Consider the following 17581-nt stretch of genomic DNA (forward strand, 5'->3'; position numbering starts at 1 on the left):
CATGGAGAACTCAATTCAAGAATAACACAGCAAATGATGTATCTATCTGAAAGAAATAGGTAAAACTGAAAGTGATGGAAATAAAATGTAGGTACGAGGACAGCAGTTGGAAACAGCTGGTGTGATAATTTGGTTATCAAGTTAAACAAGCAATATGACATCGTTTAAATGCTTCTCAAAATATGTTTTAAGAATCACAGAAAGGAGCACTTCACTGTTCTAAGATATCTTAACATTTGCAAAATGTTTTTGGAGTGAGAAAAATCCTGTTAGTATAATCTCAAGTACCATAGCAAAGTAAAAGCAACAAAGGCCAAATACTTTTGCTTTTCTTGTCTTTGAGTAGTCTAGTAGATTTAAAATACACTAAAAATTTGACCACATTTTAAATTTTATTTGTAACTCTTAGCTTTTCTTACTTTTACAACAAATTGTTTTTATCAAAATTTTTTCATAGTTCCCAAATACATACTCCTTGAGATAACTGAGTGTATTAAAAACTGTAGGGCCATAAGATGTTTAGTGATGATACTGTTTAACTCATTTCATTTTGTAATACATCACTATTATCAGAACCTGGCCCAAACTGAGAAAATCTATAAAGACTTTTAAATAAACAAATACACAAAACAAAACATAAAGAATAAGACATTGTGATGAGATCACAGAGGGACATTTGATTTGAGGTTTAAAGCCTACCATGTTCAGGAAGACTCAGTGATTGGCCAAGTCATCCCCACTTGCCACCCTCCAGCCCTCACCTCAGATCTATAATAAATGGTAGTATAATTTAACTGTGAACATGAAAACTATACATTGCTTTTGGTCAGTGAACTCAAAGAATCTGGCACATAATAAAATCATAGCCAAGAATTTTTATGGGATCAGTTCATGTCAACTTTTCTTTCTAAGTCATGTTGAAATTCCTGCTTGTTCTCTCAATCCTGTAAAAACTATATCGTGAATTCATCATGATTGACCCTGATTAACTCATTAATACTGCCTCTCTGTTTTTTCTTCCTTTGATTATGCAGTGGGAAGAAATAAGTGGAGTCGATGAACATTACACACCCATCCGGACTTATCAGGTGTGCAATGTCATGGATCATAGTCAAAATAACTGGCTGAGGACAAACTGGGTCCCCAGGAACTCAGCTCAGAAAATATATGTGGAGCTCAAATTCACACTTCGGGACTGCAATAGCATTCCGCTGGTCTTGGGAACTTGCAAGGAGACTTTCAACTTGTACTACATGGAATCTGATGATGATCATGGGGTCAAGTTCAGAGAGCATCAGTTTACAAAGATTGACACTATTGCAGCTGATGAAAGTTTCACTCAAATGGACCTTGGGGACCGCATCCTCAAGCTCAATACAGAGATTAGAGAAGTGGGTCCAGTCAACAAAAAGGGATTTTACTTGGCTTTTCAAGATGTCGGTGCTTGTGTTGCCTTGGTGTCCGTGAGAGTGTACTTCAAAAAGTGCCCATTTACCGTGAAGAACCTGGCCATGTTTCCAGACACAGTCCCCATGGACTCCCAGTCCCTGGTAGAGGTGAGGGGTTCTTGTGTCAACAATTCCAAGGAGGAAGATCCTCCCAGGATGTACTGCAGTACAGAAGGGGAATGGCTTGTGCCCATCGGCAAGTGCTCCTGCAATGCTGGCTATGAAGAAAGAGGCTTCAGCTGCCAAGGTCAGAGTCTTTTTTTTCCCTTAGTGTGGTCTTTCTCACTTGTAAGGTTATCATGAAGTACCTGAAAGCATATGCATAACCTGAACTCATTTGGTAGTAAAAAAAATCCCTCAAACTAACCAGACTGTGTATAGGTTCAATTCATCACACTTGATGTGATCATTCATAATTTTGAAATATTACTTTCATTATACTATGCTGGCCTACAGCCCACTTAAGATGTAATGCACATTATATGTTTTTTTTTCTGCCATTTAAAGACTTATGGTAATCTACAGCATCTAAAGGAAAAATTTTTCTGCCTTATATAAAAGATAGAAACTTCTTAAACCTTCAGCCAATCTAACTACAAGATTAGGTGTGGTGGTCACTATGTTTGTGCTCCTCTGTCTCGTAGCAGGATTTACCTCATTGTTACAAAAACACAATACTTCCTGTCCCTACACAAGGCTGTCAAATAAGCGTTAACTTAACAAAGCATCCTGGCATTCATGATGATGCTTGTGCAAAAATCTGTGACTGGTTTTTAGTATTTGACAGACAGTGTCATTAGTTTTTACAATTTCTTTTCGACTTGCTTCTTTCGACCGTTCAGGAGTATATCTATTTCCCTCTTTGAGCTGGGATGAAGAGTTGATGCTTAATACCATAATAGAAAAAGCATCAAGTTGAATTTTAAGAAAAATGTCTTTGCATTTGAATTAAAACCCATTAAATGATCCTATTTCATATGAAATTATGTATATCAGATATGGTATGTCAAAACATAATCCCACTTAATCCTAAAATCTGTTACTTAGCACTAGGTCGTGATTAAAGTTGATAACACACTGAAGTTATTTAAATTTTAAATGTGTGAATATACAGGAGAATTTAAATATATGGTTTTTGGTATCTTGCACTTTTAATATCATTTCCTTATAGTCTGTTGAAGGAAACTGAGTGTGTTCTACTCAGAGCTATTGAAAAAGTTACTGTCCACAAATTTTTGTCAAATAAATGAACACACTTTGTATATCTATATAATATTTTAAAATACGGATGTAACATATTTTTCTTTAAACTACAGAAACAGCTGATGGGAAAAAAAAATGTTTAGTGAGCGCAAGTGGCGCACTCTAGCCTTAAGCTTATCCATGGTGTTGGAATTCTCCAAAAGCAACATCAGGATGCCAACAAGAATGGTTATGACATTTCTAAAATTCAAACAACATCCTAGCCGTTACTAGCTTATTCACATGGATAGAGGAAAATCCCACTAATGTTTACATTCCAGTTCAAATTTTACTTCATTGCTGGGGATTTATTTTATTTGATATTTGTAAGATTTGCTTTAAATGAAGCTCTGGCACAGCAGGCATTAATAAGGTGTGCATTTATTAGTTATTCAATAATTGTGATTTGTTTCTCAACACTAGAAGGAATTCAAAGTAAGCATTCATTAGTTAGCTACTTATTAAATGATAGACGTTGTGCTGATCTGCTAAGTAATGTTCAAGATTTATCTTATTTCCTCAGAATAACCTATTTCAAAATGAGGCTCATAAAAATTTGATAGTTAAACATCTTGACTTTGGTTCTTCTGTGAGGAGTTATTGGAATTGGGTATGAAATGACATCATCTAATTGCAGTGTTTTAAATTTGATGTGTGGCATCCTTGCGATTCAGAGTAGCAATGACAGAGAGGTGATCTCACAAGGATAGAAATTCTAGAGTACTACATGTTGAAAGGTAGGTAGGACCACAAAGAGAGGCAGAGTAGCAGGTAATCTGTTAACAGAAATCTTGTCAATATTAATTTATTTCTTACATATTTATTTTTCTAAATTTTTAAAAGTTACTAGCCAAAAATAGACTGGATGTCATCTTACAAAATCCTAAACCTTTGCCTTTCGATATGCTGATATACACAAAGTGGTCTGACATATTTAGCTCAGTTAAGTGTTTTTAATCATCTGTTGATGCAGCATAAAAAAGATGCCAGACAGAGGGAAAACATGGATGAATTAGTCATTGTGTCTATCTTCTAGGAGCTCGTCATCTGGTGAGAAAGATCCATAAGTGCATCATCTTAATGCAAGACAAACTAATACATTTTCCACCAGAAGGAATGTCCCTTGATAGTGTCAAGGAAGGAGGGCTTACTTTTGAGACCTGCAAAATTAATCACAAGATTTGTTAATAATGGGAAGATTTGTCTTCACTGTTTTAATTGCTAGTGCTTAGGGTTATTGGGAGTAGGAAAAAAAAACAGATAAAATTACCTTAAACATCATACAATCCAGAAAATAAGGTTTATAGTTGTTCGTAAAATTATAAAATCTCAAAAAAATATAGGTTTACCTTGAGTGCAGTCTTCTGAGTTTTTACCACATGGACACATTAATGAGAACATCAACTGTAAAATTAGGCCATCCTCTGATTTTGGCAACAATGCCAATGTCTGTTTTTTCAAGTGCTTTGGTCTCTGCCTTTGAAAGAATATGCATTGCAAACAGGGCTATTACTAGAGCAGAGTTAATACATTAAACTTGAAAAGTTAAGCTTTAGTGTTTTTTTTTTTAATGATTTACTTTATTTGAAAGAGAAAGTTACATGTGCACACAAACACAGTGAAAGAGAGACAGAGAGACAAAGACAAAGAAAATATTTATCACTTAATGGTTCACCTTTCAAATGAACTCACAACCAGGGATGTGCCAGAACAAAACTAGAACTTAAAAGCTCCATCTGTGTTTCCCGTGTGAATGCAGCTGCCTAAAGACTTAGGTCATCTTTTGCTGCATTCACAGGCCTATCATTAGCAGGCAGACAGACTGAAAGTGGAGTAAAGATGGACTGGAAGTGGAGCAACCAGAAATGGAACCACATTCTGGCATTTACTGTTAAGGCATAACCTGTATGTCACAGTGCAGCTCCTAAGATTTTAGCATTACGTGGAAGCAAGTGTTTGTATAGGAGGAGATGATTAATTGGAAATAAAAAAATTTTTTTTTGTCATGAAGGACATATGTCAAGCCTAGCAGTAAAGTGCCTGCACACCACATACAGTGACTTAGTATGACCGTCAACTTATACTCTTGACTTTTTTAACTTCCTTCCAAAGCATACCCTGGAAGATAGTCATAATAACTCTAACAATCAAGTTCCTATCACACATGTGTGAGACCTGGGTTATATTCCTAGCTCCCAGATTTGCCCTAACCTTCTGCTCTCAAATAAGTTTTCAAAATATCTGCAGTAGTTGTTATATGTTCTTATATTTTTTGTTGTTCTAATGGAAATGGGATACGGGAAAACAGAGAAGATAATAGTACGTATCTTCCTTTTGCTTTCAATAATTTCTGGAGTGGGATATATATATCTATGCCAAGGGCCACTTGGATAATTCTGTCATCATTTGGGGAGTACCAAGATTATGGACATAAAAATCAGCTTCTATGGACAGATGATCTGATGTAGTGAGTTAAGTTGCTACCTGTAATACTGACATTGCATAAAGGTGCCAATTTGAGTAGTTGCGGCCCCACTTCACATCCAGCTCCCTGCTAATGTGCCTATTGAAGCAGCAGAAAGTAGTCCAAGAACATGGAGCAATGGCTTAGTGGCTAAAGTCCTCGCCTTGTATCTTCTGGGTTCCTATATGGGTACTAGGCCATGTCCTGGCTGCTCCATTTCCTATCCAGCTCCCTACTTGTGACCTAGAAAAGCAGTAGAGGATGGCCCAAAGTCTTGGAACCCTGTACCTGGGTGGGACACCTAGAAAAAAGCTCCGGGAATCCTATAAGCTCAGGTCCATGTATTGCTGCCACTTGGGGAGTGAACCAGAAGCAGATAAAATGAAAAAAAAAAACAAATAAAATGAATCTTTTAATAAAAAAATAGCTCAAGTACTTGGAATCCTGCTGTTCACATGGGAGATCCCAAATGAAACTCCAGTATCCTGACTTCATAAATTTGCATTTAAATAAATAAAAAGAAATCTTAAGCTAAAAAATCCTATACACACACTATACATACATATATACACACACTGTATGTATGTATGTATGTATGTATGTATATGCATATGCGTGTGTACATTTAATTTTGGGTTCCACCTGAGCAACTGAGGTTCCCCTGGCAGGGCCAAAATAAATGATTTCACTGGCCTTCTATGACATGTTATGCCATTCTTCAACCATAGAAGGATTTTTAAAAAAGAGAGAGGGCAGAAGGACAGAATTATCATCAGGTAACGATTTGTTGGTGAACCACTTGCCAAGTGCAGAAGAAAGGGAGAAGTGTCAGCTTGATGAGGGTGATGAATAAGAGAAAACAATGTAAAGATTAGTAAGGAGGGAAAAAAGTGTTCATATTTTATTTCTTAGTTGTTTTCTCTAATATATCATTTTATTATTTTTTTTAATTCAGAAGTTTTTTATTGAAGTGTATGTACAAGATTACTTCATTTTTGCACGTTCTCATTTGTGTGTTCCTTGAATTACCCTTCTCTTTTCGTGCTGTATGAAGCGGCTTTGCATTCAAGGATCTTTTGTGATCTTTGTCAAGTTTTAGCCTAGCGAGTACTATCTTGCGCGACGAATGCGCATGGGCGGTTGTGCCTTTAGCCTTTTCCCACTACACCCATTCAACGTGGATGACATATTTCTTCCTGCCGAACTGGACTGCTTTTTCGATTAGCTTACATTTATGGTGTCTTTGCACAACTTGCACATCATCATCTTTTAGGATGCTTCCTTTTGCAATTGTGTCATGCTTCTGTCTCAGTTCCTTTCAAAGTTGGGGAGAGCTAATCTTCCTGCATGTGTGGGAAGGGGTACTGAAATGTATTTTAGTTTCTTGATTCTGTCAGGAGTCACAAAGTGACTAAACTTTACTTTTGTTGAACAGCCACAAAGGGGAAATGTAATATGTTATTTTTAAATGTGGCTTTGTTTAAATAAGTTATCTTTAGTATATGCGGAAAGAAGAGGGAAGTGTGATATTTCCTTCAAGTTACTGTGTAAGCCTTCAACTTTATTGGGGCCATATGCCTGGAATCAGACAGTACTTGCTAGATTTTAAGACACTATGTTCAAAAAGCAGGCTTAATTATTTTTTATGGAATGTCAATAAAACTTGCTTTTTAAAAAGGTAATTGACAAGTGTGATCATGAAGTGACTTACTAAACACAATGATCTTCATTCGCCTTTAATCAATAAAAATTCATAAAGATTAGAGGTGTTTAGAAATTTTGCATTCATTCCATTGGAATGTAATTTTTTTTTCCTGTAAATCCTGGATAATGAATTATATCATCTTCTTTGGTTTGGTTTGGATAGAAGAAATGAGAATGTTAATGGCTTTTTATATAGTCAATTAATTACATTCTAGGTGGATAGCAGAAGGTTGCTATAAATATTCTTTTCGTACAAACTTTGTTTAGACTTAGTGTGGCAAATACCTTATTAATGTCACTAAAGAATTTGTTGCTCCATGCTTTATCTCTGCACATGCGTTGTGGAATGCTAACTTTATTTCTTGTTCTGTTACATTGGCAGCTTAATATAAAAGCATGTTTGATGTGATAGATGAATACATTGAGGCTTTTTGATGACTATCCAAAACTGTTTGCTTAACTTATGATTTATGTTATCAGCTATTACTTTCCACTCATTTTTCTGTCAATTTTGAAACTCTTAAAGCAGTTTTCAAACTTTCATTAGTAAGATGATTTAAAGATTTTACTTGCTGTTACAATGGGACACCGAAAAACGGAAAACCTCAATAAAATGGTCTTAGCACCTGCTGAGTTCATTTGTATAACTGCAAAGCCTCATCTGGAATTTCAAATTTCTGAGTTTGGATGAATTTGGAAGTGTTACCTCTCAGTTGTTTTCAGACTAGAAGTTCCAGTAGGACAGAAACCTCTAATCTCTTTTTATAGAAATGTTGTTCCTAAAACCTAACAGATTATCTGAATAAATATACTTTAGGACATTTTTTTTAAAGATTAATTTATTTTCATTACAAAGTCAGATATACAGAGAGGAGAAGAGACAGAGATGAAAATCTTCCATCCGATAATTCACTCCCCAAGTGAGCGCAACGGCTGGTGCTGTGCCAATCCGAAGCCGGGAACCAGGAACTTCTTCCGGAGCCCATATGGGATCCCGGGGCATTCAAGGCGAGGACTTTAACTGCTAGGCCACACTGCTGGGCACCTTTAGGACATTTCTATCCCAGCTTACATTTTTAGATTATTCCTATAGAGAACATAATAATGCCAGTGCAACCTATATTAATAGGTTCTCTATAGGACATATATTAGCTTTGAATTGGCTGCTAGACTGTTCACAATGCATAATAAATAAATATGCTAATTTTATTTTATTTTAAATGAACCCACTAACCCATGAGGTCATACACACTTGCAATCAGCTAATAATAAGTTCATTTTTATTCTCAATGAAGTAGTGAATTAATGAAATGAATAATAATGCATTATATCATAATCTTTTTAAGTAAATATATGACTATTAATATGATTCCCAATAATTGTTCTAAATCCATGCCTATAATAAAACAAAGATGGCTGCTTTTTAAAGATATTCGAATATTTTAAAGTTTTGTTCTAAATGTTTACAGTATTGATTCATTCTCCAATGACTTCATTGAGATAATAAAGATTCTTATGTTAAGCTATTAAAAAAATTCTGTGAGTTACAAATGACAACTCCTGTTTTTACTTTGCCTTTAGCATTAGAACATGTTTTATCTAATTATTTTTTATATTGGTAATAAACATGCTACTACTACTTGTGCAAATAGCATTTTCATTACGATTAGATACATTCTGACTGCTTTGTAATAGCTTGTAAAATCATTGATTTATGCACAATTCTGTTTTCTCACCAATTTGTGTATAATTAGCATGATGCAATAAAACCTCCCTGTGCTTCCCTGAAATGAAAATTTCAGTTTGCGTTTAACTGTTCTGTTTAGCAAGAAACTTTTATCACTAAGAATCATTTAAAAGTTTGGACTGGTAGTGTCCTACACACTCTGATTGTTAGTTTGTGACTTTTGGTCCCCTTCTCTGTAAAAGGGATGACCATCTGAAATCACTAATGGGAATGTAACTTAGCCATTGGATGCTGCTTAGAATTGGATACAATGTATTTGGACAATGAGGACATCATTGTTGGGTTCCTGTCTTCTGTGTCCTTAAAGAGTGTAGCTTTGCTGCCTTTCTTGTTTCCATCTCTGTGAAAACATAAAGAGCTGACAAATTCATCTGCTTAACAGTCTTTATTACCTTGGACTTTAGAGAAAAGGGAGAAAAATATTATTTGATGGATTTATATACCTATACATTCATATGTATGCAAATTCATTAATTGGCTGACTACCTTCTTCTGAACAGGAAGTTTTCTTTCCTGAAGAAATTCCATTTTTAGTTTGACTAAGCCTCCAATCTATTATTTCATGGTGAAAATTCCTCTATTATCCTGTTATCCTAACACTAGTTTTATTATCCTATTATTAGCTTTCCTTTTTCTTCTAAAAAACAGTCACTCTTGACTTCGGGTTTTTTTAAAAATTTATTGATTTGGGGTCTGATGCGATAGCCTAGTGACTAAATCCTCGCCTTACACATGCTGGGATCCCATATTGGTGCTGGTTCTAATCCCGACTCTTCCACTTTCCATCCAGCTCCATTTCTGTGGCCACAATGGCTAGAGCTAAGCTAATCTGAACCCAGGAGTAGGGAGCTTCTTCCAGATCTCCGATGTAGATGCAGGGACCCAAGGCTTTGGGCTGTCCTCAGCTGCTCCTCCAGGCCACAGGCAGGGTGCAGGATTAGAAATCAGAGCAAACCAGTGCCCATAGGGGACCGGCAATGCATGGCAACGATTAACGCACTAGGCTGGCATTCTCACTCAGTCTTTTATTTTTTATGGTTTGGGTGTGGATCTTTTCCACTAGTTTTTCAAAAGATTTTCATGATTTCATGGAATATTTTATAGTATTTACTAAGGAGAGTTTTAGGTATTAACTGATATAAGAAAAATATAGTTTAGGATATAGAGAAATGAGAAAATGCAAAATTTCAAAACTGTTATGTCGAGATATTTGTAGTCTATCTTTGTGTCCTAAAATTAATTCTGCAAAAGATTTTGTTACAGAGTTACAAAAGATATAATATTAAGTAATGTCTTTGCTTTGAACATGGTGTTCAAATCAAAAATAAATAATAGAATACTTGAAAAATCTGTTGAAGCATTTTACTTGTCTGTAAAAAACTAATTAAATTCCTTTATTTTAAATTTTATATACAGATATGCTTTATTTAACATATAACAAATATATGAAATAATACTTATTTAAAACTTCATGTTTAAAAACTTCGTGGTGAGGGGTGAAATATCGGTTATTTTTGAATATTTAAAATTATAATTCTATTGTCTTTTTAATTAAGATTTCATTGTCGGATATCTTGCGTTTTTGCCATAGTAATTTACCATTAAGTCTAGATGTACCCTACATGAATCCTGTTAATTTCATTAATCTAAGTAAGATCAAAAAAAGAATTGTATGGGCAACTGTCCTTGGTTTTAACTTTCTCAATACTATTTCTTGAAAAAATCTTTTGTAAAAGCTATACATTATATGATGTTTGTCTTTTGTAGACAAGTTATCTCCAACTTTTCAAACTATGCTTTCTTTACCTCTCACAATATTATCTATGTTAATTGAAGCATTGGAAGTATGAAGTATGTTTTTCAGAATTCTAAATAGTCATTGTATTTTCCCCTTCCTTCCTCCTTTCCCTCTCTTTCTTTTTCTCTTTCTTTCTTTCTTTCCTTCCTTCCTTCCTTCCTTCCTTCCTTCCTTCTTTCATTTGTTCTTCTTTCCCTATGCAAAATAAGCTTAAAACATGATTTTTTCCCCCTCTGAGATTCTTACATTCTGTGAAATGACTGGTAATAGTTACAGAAAGAAAACATTGTCAGTACACATTCATTGAACACTTTTCACTTTTTTCCCCTGTGATTTTTTTCTCTACTTCTATTTTTAGAGTTTTGGAAATTCCTATTGGTTCTGGAATGGAACTCGTAACAGCTAATAAGGATTTGCATTACACTTCTGACAACTGGCACAATTTTTTTCTAAATTTAAAAAATGTATCAATTTTTGTATTGGAAAGGAAGATACATAGAGAGGACAAGAGATAGAGAGGAAGATCATGCCTCTGTTTATTCACTCCCCAAATGGCCGCGACAGCCAAAGCTGAACTGATCCGAAGCCAGGAGCCCGGAGCCTCTTCTGGGTCTCTCACGCATGTGCAGGGTCGCAAGGCTTTGGGCCGTCCTCAACTGCTTTCCCAGGCCACAAGCAGGGAGCTGGAGGGGAAGCATGGCTCCTGAGATTAGAACCGGCGTCCAAATGGGTTCCAGTGTGTGCAAGGTGAGGACCTTAGCCTCTAGGGCACTGTGCCGGGCCTGGCATGAAGCTTTAATAAAGAACAATTGTAGAGAGATGTATAAGTGTTGATAATAGTTGATGAAAGTATTTTTTTAAAGATTTATTTATTTTATTACAATCAGATATACAGAGAGGAGGAGAGACAGAGAGGAAGATCTTCCGTCCGATGATTCACTCCCCAAGTGAGCCGCAACGGCGGGTGCTGCGCCAATCCGAAACCAGGAACCTGGAACCTCCTCCAGGTCTCCCACGTGGGTGCAGGAGCCCAAGGCATTGGGCCGTCCTCGACTGCTTTCCCAGGCCACAAGCAGGGAGCTGGATGGGAAGTGGAGCTGCTGGGACTAGAACCGGCACCCATATGGGATCCCAGTGTGTTCAAGGCGAGGACTTTAGCTGCTAGGCCATGCCGCCGGGCCCTGATGAAAGTATTTTAAAGTAAGGATGCTTGCATCGAATTCTGTGACTAGAGACACAGTTTGCATGCCCTTCTGCTGCAGCTTCTCACGTTCCAAGATGTGCAAAAAACATCTTGCCAGCGAATAAATCTATAAGCTCTTATGGATGCCTGAATGCATCAAGAGCAAAAATAGTGAAAGTAAAACCAAAAGTAAAAAGAAATAGTTTTGGCCATAATCCTGTCACTATTCCTAATATCCTATGTAAAATTAGTCATGGGCTACACTTTGGGTGCACAGCCACAATGAGAACCTTAAATCACAGTATTATCCTATGATTTAAAAAAGAAAATAAGGCTCCCAAGGCAAAGTTGTTAACTCCACATGGCTAGCTACTGCATTTTTGTGTTGTTAAGAACCACAAAAAAGGTAAGAATGGCTTCAAATACTGAAGGACTCTTTCTGTAAAAATCCCTAAATCCTCTGATTAGTGGTCATTTGCTATGCCAGCTAAGGTGAAAGGCAAATGCTCTAATTGAGAACAGCTGCACACTCTTGACATGCAGACAGGCACGGACACATGTGCGCGCACACACACACACTCGCATACGCAGAAAAAGCATGTGCTACTGGATGAGAGAATGCCATTCCTGAATTAATGCATAAAAAACACGCTATGCTTATTAAACTCAGAAACAAATCTGACTATATAAATCTATGTTTGGAGAGGAGTATTTTATTCTCCAGTAGTGAATGAAGAGGGATAGTATTTCAGAGACACAGATATGTTTTCTTTCTATCTCATGCTATTGTATTTACATTTGCTGATATGCTCATGCTGTTATATTGGAGATGACGTATTTCAGTCTGTCAGTCATCATGTGTGAAAGTTTTAGGGCACACAAAACTGATTAATATGCTGAATTGAGAGGAAGTAGAATGTGGTTTTTACTCTCAAACATCTTGATTTCTAAGAGGAATGGAAAATGCAATTATGTTTAAAATCTGTAAAGTGGGTATCACAAGGAAAAAAAGTGTGATAAGATTGAAAAATTGAATAGAGATTCAGTAAATGTGATATTTTATATGTCATACAGGAGACGTTTATATAACTCTGTGGAGTTACATACTTCATCATTTTCCCACTTCTACAATAAAAATTTTAATGTGATGTATCAATTATCCTTTTGAAATTTAGCAACTAACAGAACAAGAAATATATATTTATCCAAGGAATTTAGACTTTAGTGGAAATATCAAGAAACTAAATGCTGATACAGCTTGTTTCATTGTTTTGTCCATATAATTAAAAAAAAAAGATTCAAAAGCAGAGCAAAACAGGGAGCAATTGAGTGAGCAAGAAAGAGACAAACAGATACAGAGAGAGAGAGAGAGAGAGAGAGACAAGGAGAGAGATCCTACCCATTCCATACATTCATTCACACCCCAAATGGCCCCATTTGTTGTGGGTGAAACCAAACCCAGGAACCAGAACTTCTTTTCAGTTCTGCCATATCACTGCCTTCTTAGGTGCATTAGCAAGAAGCTGCATCAGAAGTGGAATAAGTGAGTCAGCACTGCAAACTGCAGCTTAATGTACTGCACCGCAACACCAGTTTCTCTCCAGAATCTTTACTTCCACATCAGTGTTCTCGAACAGGTCACTTTGCTACCAAGACACTTGACAGTATCTGAAGCTATTACTGTTCTCAAAAATCTCTCCCCTGCCATGTTTGGCAGTGAGAAATGTGGCTAAGTATTCTATATTCGAAAAGCAATATCCACAATAAATAATTATGCAGGCAATTATATACAGACTTTTAGTTTTATTCTTGTTTTGAGTGTAAGTCTTATATTTTACACAGTTATAAAATGAAGACTAAAAGGTAAAATTACACTAAATAGTTGAGCTTGAATTGGAATGTAGGATCAAACATCTTGTACTTATTTTTAGGATTCATTCTTTCTGAATTTCCCTAGAAATTATTTTAAATTTTGGAGGCACATGAAGATTTAGTAAATGATTTAAGATACCTGGAAAATTACACCTTTGAAAAGAAAAGCAAAACTAAAATGATTTATCTGAAAGAAAGAATGCATTTCAGTAATATTTGCAGAAACTTGGGTGTTTAAATACAGTGAAATAAACCGTACTTGCAAAGAGTCAAATGACTGACATTCAGTGGCTACAGAAGGGGAGTGCAAGAATGGAACACGTGGACAGAATAGTAAAAGAACTGTCCAAGAGAAAGCATTTGAAGGTTGAAGGTGTTTCCTTATGCAAACAGTTCAGGCAGCTGTTATGCAGCAAGTTCCTTTTTAGGACCCTCTGACGTACTGACATGAAATCAGATCTGACATTTGACTCCGTTTTTTTTTCTGTAATATGACACTACCACTGAAATGACAAGTAGATGTGTTTATATTACAGGACATATTGTATTAATAGTCTTGGTATAAGGAATCCCTATGGTCTTGTTTTAGGACTGGTTCTTTGAAAATTAAAGCAACACCTCAGCTGTTGCTTTGAAAAATAGAAATTTCTCTCTTCTGGCATGTGATAGAGCCTGAGAATATTTTAATTCTATCCTCCTGTGAGGTAGGCGGTATCATGTTCCCATTTACAGGAAAAGAAACTGGAGCCTTAGAGGAACTGGATAGTTACCTGTGGCAGAGTAATTGAGAAGTCACATCAATTGTCTCAGAGCACTTGTGTGAACATGGTTTCCCGTGTTTCCCGGGCGTAGAGAGTGAGTAAAGAATCTGGAATCCACCTGCCTGTGTTATAACACTTATCCCAGGAGGCACATTACTGTCTTAGCTGTGAAGTTGTTTTTCAGGTGTTATGCCCAGATCTCGAATTTCCCAAAGACCACTAGGAGACTGAGTCTGATGCTAGCACACAAGAGCCATTTATTCAAGTTCAAGCCTGGGCCCCAACATTCAACAACACAGCAGTTCAAGATTGAGAGCCCTGAGGTTGGGCAGTGAAGGGCTTTTATCACAGTCTAGGGAATGTTCAAGCCAGTACTCTTAAAACTGCTAAATAATGAAAAAAAATTCAGTGCTGGTATTTTATTATTGGTGAGCGATGAAGCGAACAATCTTATCACAAGTAGGGGAAGGGAAAGGTTGCTGGTTAGCCAACTTACCTATTTGCGACATTTTCCAGAAACAAAACCTAAGCCAGAAATGAAACCTAGGCCAGAAACTCAACTTTTACGGCAAAAATGGCGTAGCTCAACCTCTTCAGAGGATGTTATGGGAAACTTTTTCAGTGTGTCCTCTCTTGGAGACACATTAGCTGACATTGGCTTTTGGTTCTCCAAGAAGGAGCTATTGCGTTCCTTGAGTGACTTGAATGCTTTCAGCAGTGTTTATATATATAACTCCCCATGCCCTTCCCCCATGTTGGATTCCCCCACATTGTTGCAGTAGTATAGTTCAAATCCAGTCATGATTCCTCCATTGTGGGCATGGATCATGCCGAGAGTAAAGCATCTTATTGTCCAGATAAATTCAACAGTTTCCTTGGGAGACCATCTCTGGTCTGAAAGCAGAGCTGGCAGAATATCATCCCCTCCAATGAAAAGTCACAACAACATCAACAACAATTTACAACGTCATGGAGTTAATTGACATCATATTGAGTGACCGATATGTTAAAAAATGCAAGCTGTTAACCACATCCTGTGACTACTTCATTGACCTTTCAATTTTAGTTTATACACAACTGACTGCTATACACCCTAAAATGGTTTTAGGGTACTATTCGGTTGCCTCGTGTCTATTTTCATTTTTATATTTAGCAGTTTATAGTATTTAAGCATGATTTTTACCGAACTTGGTGAATTTTAGAGTAGTCCAAACAGGCTTATAACTCTAACAAGGCATATGTCAACAGTTGAGGTGCAGAACAGATTTAGGAGGGGTGTGCAGAGAAATCTTCAATATGTTGCTGAGGAGTAACTAATCTTTGTGTCCTACCTAGTAAGGTATATGGGAGCCCAAGCTGACTGTTTCCTGTCTGTCTAAGCTTTCCTTATTGGTCTCTGTCTATCTGATCTAATTTGGGGGGGTGCTCCAGAGTGACACTGATGGTCATTGCGAGAGGGTGGGGATCCAAAGTTGGAACTAAGTAAGGACCAGAGAAAGCCCCTCTCCCTAGTCCTAAAGGAAGTTTACTGTTCTTCTGTTTCTGAGGACCACTCAGGGCTCCTCGCTGTTGTTCTGAAGACATTAGATCCTGTGAGGAAGAATCTGGGCTTCTTCCATCCCATGTGGGAGATCCAATGGGAATGGATGACTTCAGAGTTTTTGGCCTAAGAGGGCACTCCAATTCCCAGTGGTCTCCTTGGCAGGTGGGATATAGCCCTTGGTGCCAGTATTGATAGTCCTGGGTGAGGATCCGAGAGTCTCCAGGGTTGGGATACAAGCCTCCTCCTGTCCTGTTCAGCAGTGTTTATAATAGTCATACAATATTGTTTGCAATCCTTTGAAAGATAACAGATTATGCCTTTCTATATCTGACTAGCAGGCCCTGAAATCAGGACTCTTTAACAGTAAAAATCACAATTTCATGTCTCACCTGTATGCATCTTTGGGCTCTGTGTATCAGCATTTATAAGTTACATTTGCCTATTCCATCTTGAATTGTGAATATTTCATCTTAAATATGAGAAGTCATATATTAATGCCTTTTAAATTGCCACTTATTTATTGCATACCATGTCCCCAGTGATTAGTAAAGCATACAATTGAGCACCAACCAAAGATGATTAGGTGTTACTATCCGTATTTAATCAGAACATTTCCAAGAGGATTTGTTAATTGGCCTTGTGATACAAAGCTGAAATGTCAATTCAAGTCTGTCTGACTTCTAAACAAAATACTTTCAAAAATAGCTAATTTTTAAATTTAATGATATGTTTGTAAGTCACGACTAAGGGAAGATTTATATACTTTCACTGCTGAAGAGGTGAGTTGAGGAATCTGGTTCCTAAGAGTTGAGAGAAAAGATTGACAATAATCAGTTAAATGGGTAAGGACATCATATTAGCTTGTATGGCACCATCTTCTTTGGTAGAGAATTAGGTAAGACGAACACCAAACCTGTTTTCATAGGCAATCTCTGGTTTTTATTGTCTGGACATGTGGGACCAAGTCACACCTCTGATTACCTCTGCTTCTGTTTCCACTGCTCTGCTGTTGCTGAGGACATGATTGATAGGAGAGGATGATGAGTGGCGAAGCAGAAAGAAGCCTGCCATGTTCCCGATATGTGTGCCTGTACAATTTGCTTCAATATGATTTTGAAAGATTGCTAAAGGAATTCTGAAAATTGGTTAACATAGCTGTTATGGATACTGCTTTTTTAAGTACTCAAGAATACTATTGTATACACATGCATATAAACAGCTATGTAGATAAGCACATAGACATATATGTGTGTCTGTGCATAATTACATATTGCATACATGAGTAAATGTATACACATATTTTACATGTCCATATTACCTTTGCTCATATACTCATATTACAAAAAGCTCTCAGAAAGTAAAATTAACAGAGAAAGTTGGTTTGGATAAAAAATTTTAAAAACTTGCATATATAATAAGTCTTCCAAAAGTTCAAAAACAATGCAGAGAAGAATAAGCTATTATAAACTTCAATAACTCATGCCAAATAAACTTATATTTTAATTCCAGTTTTTCAAGAAATTTGAAATTCCCTTTTTTGTGGATATATATATATATATGTATACATATATATTAGACATTTTATTTCTAAAATATGAGAAGTGAATCTATAATAAAAGATCAAACTGATCTTTAGAAACTTTTGAAGCATTGCATACATTTTTGCGTCTGCATATTACCTTTGCAATGAAGCAATAAAAAAATTTGTAAGCACAATACATACAACTCCCAACATTTGGAGGACAGCACATAGTAACAAATCTTTGCAGTTTACTAAGTAAATCAATGTAGTTTTATTTGTTTACATGGCGATACAAAT

At 36.4% G+C, this 17581-nt stretch overlaps 1 protein-coding gene across 2 annotated transcripts in view; it reads left to right on the forward strand.

The window, feature by feature from the left end:
- EPHA3 (EPH receptor A3) overlaps positions 1 to 17581 on the forward strand; it is a 317639-nt gene that overhangs the window by 87341 nt on the left and 212717 nt on the right. For both annotated transcript variants that reach the window (XM_004596564.4, XM_012930186.3), the window contains exon 3: positions 1035 to 1695. In XM_004596564.4, the coding sequence (XP_004596621.2) occupies positions 1035 to 1695 (661 nt within the window). The remainder of the gene's footprint in view (positions 1 to 1034; positions 1696 to 17581) is intronic.

The sequence above is a fragment of the Ochotona princeps genome, chromosome 3 (genome assembly GCF_030435755.1).
Source record: "Ochotona princeps isolate mOchPri1 chromosome 3, mOchPri1.hap1, whole genome shotgun sequence".
In the NCBI taxonomy this organism is placed as follows: Eukaryota; Metazoa; Chordata; class Mammalia; order Lagomorpha; family Ochotonidae; genus Ochotona; species Ochotona princeps.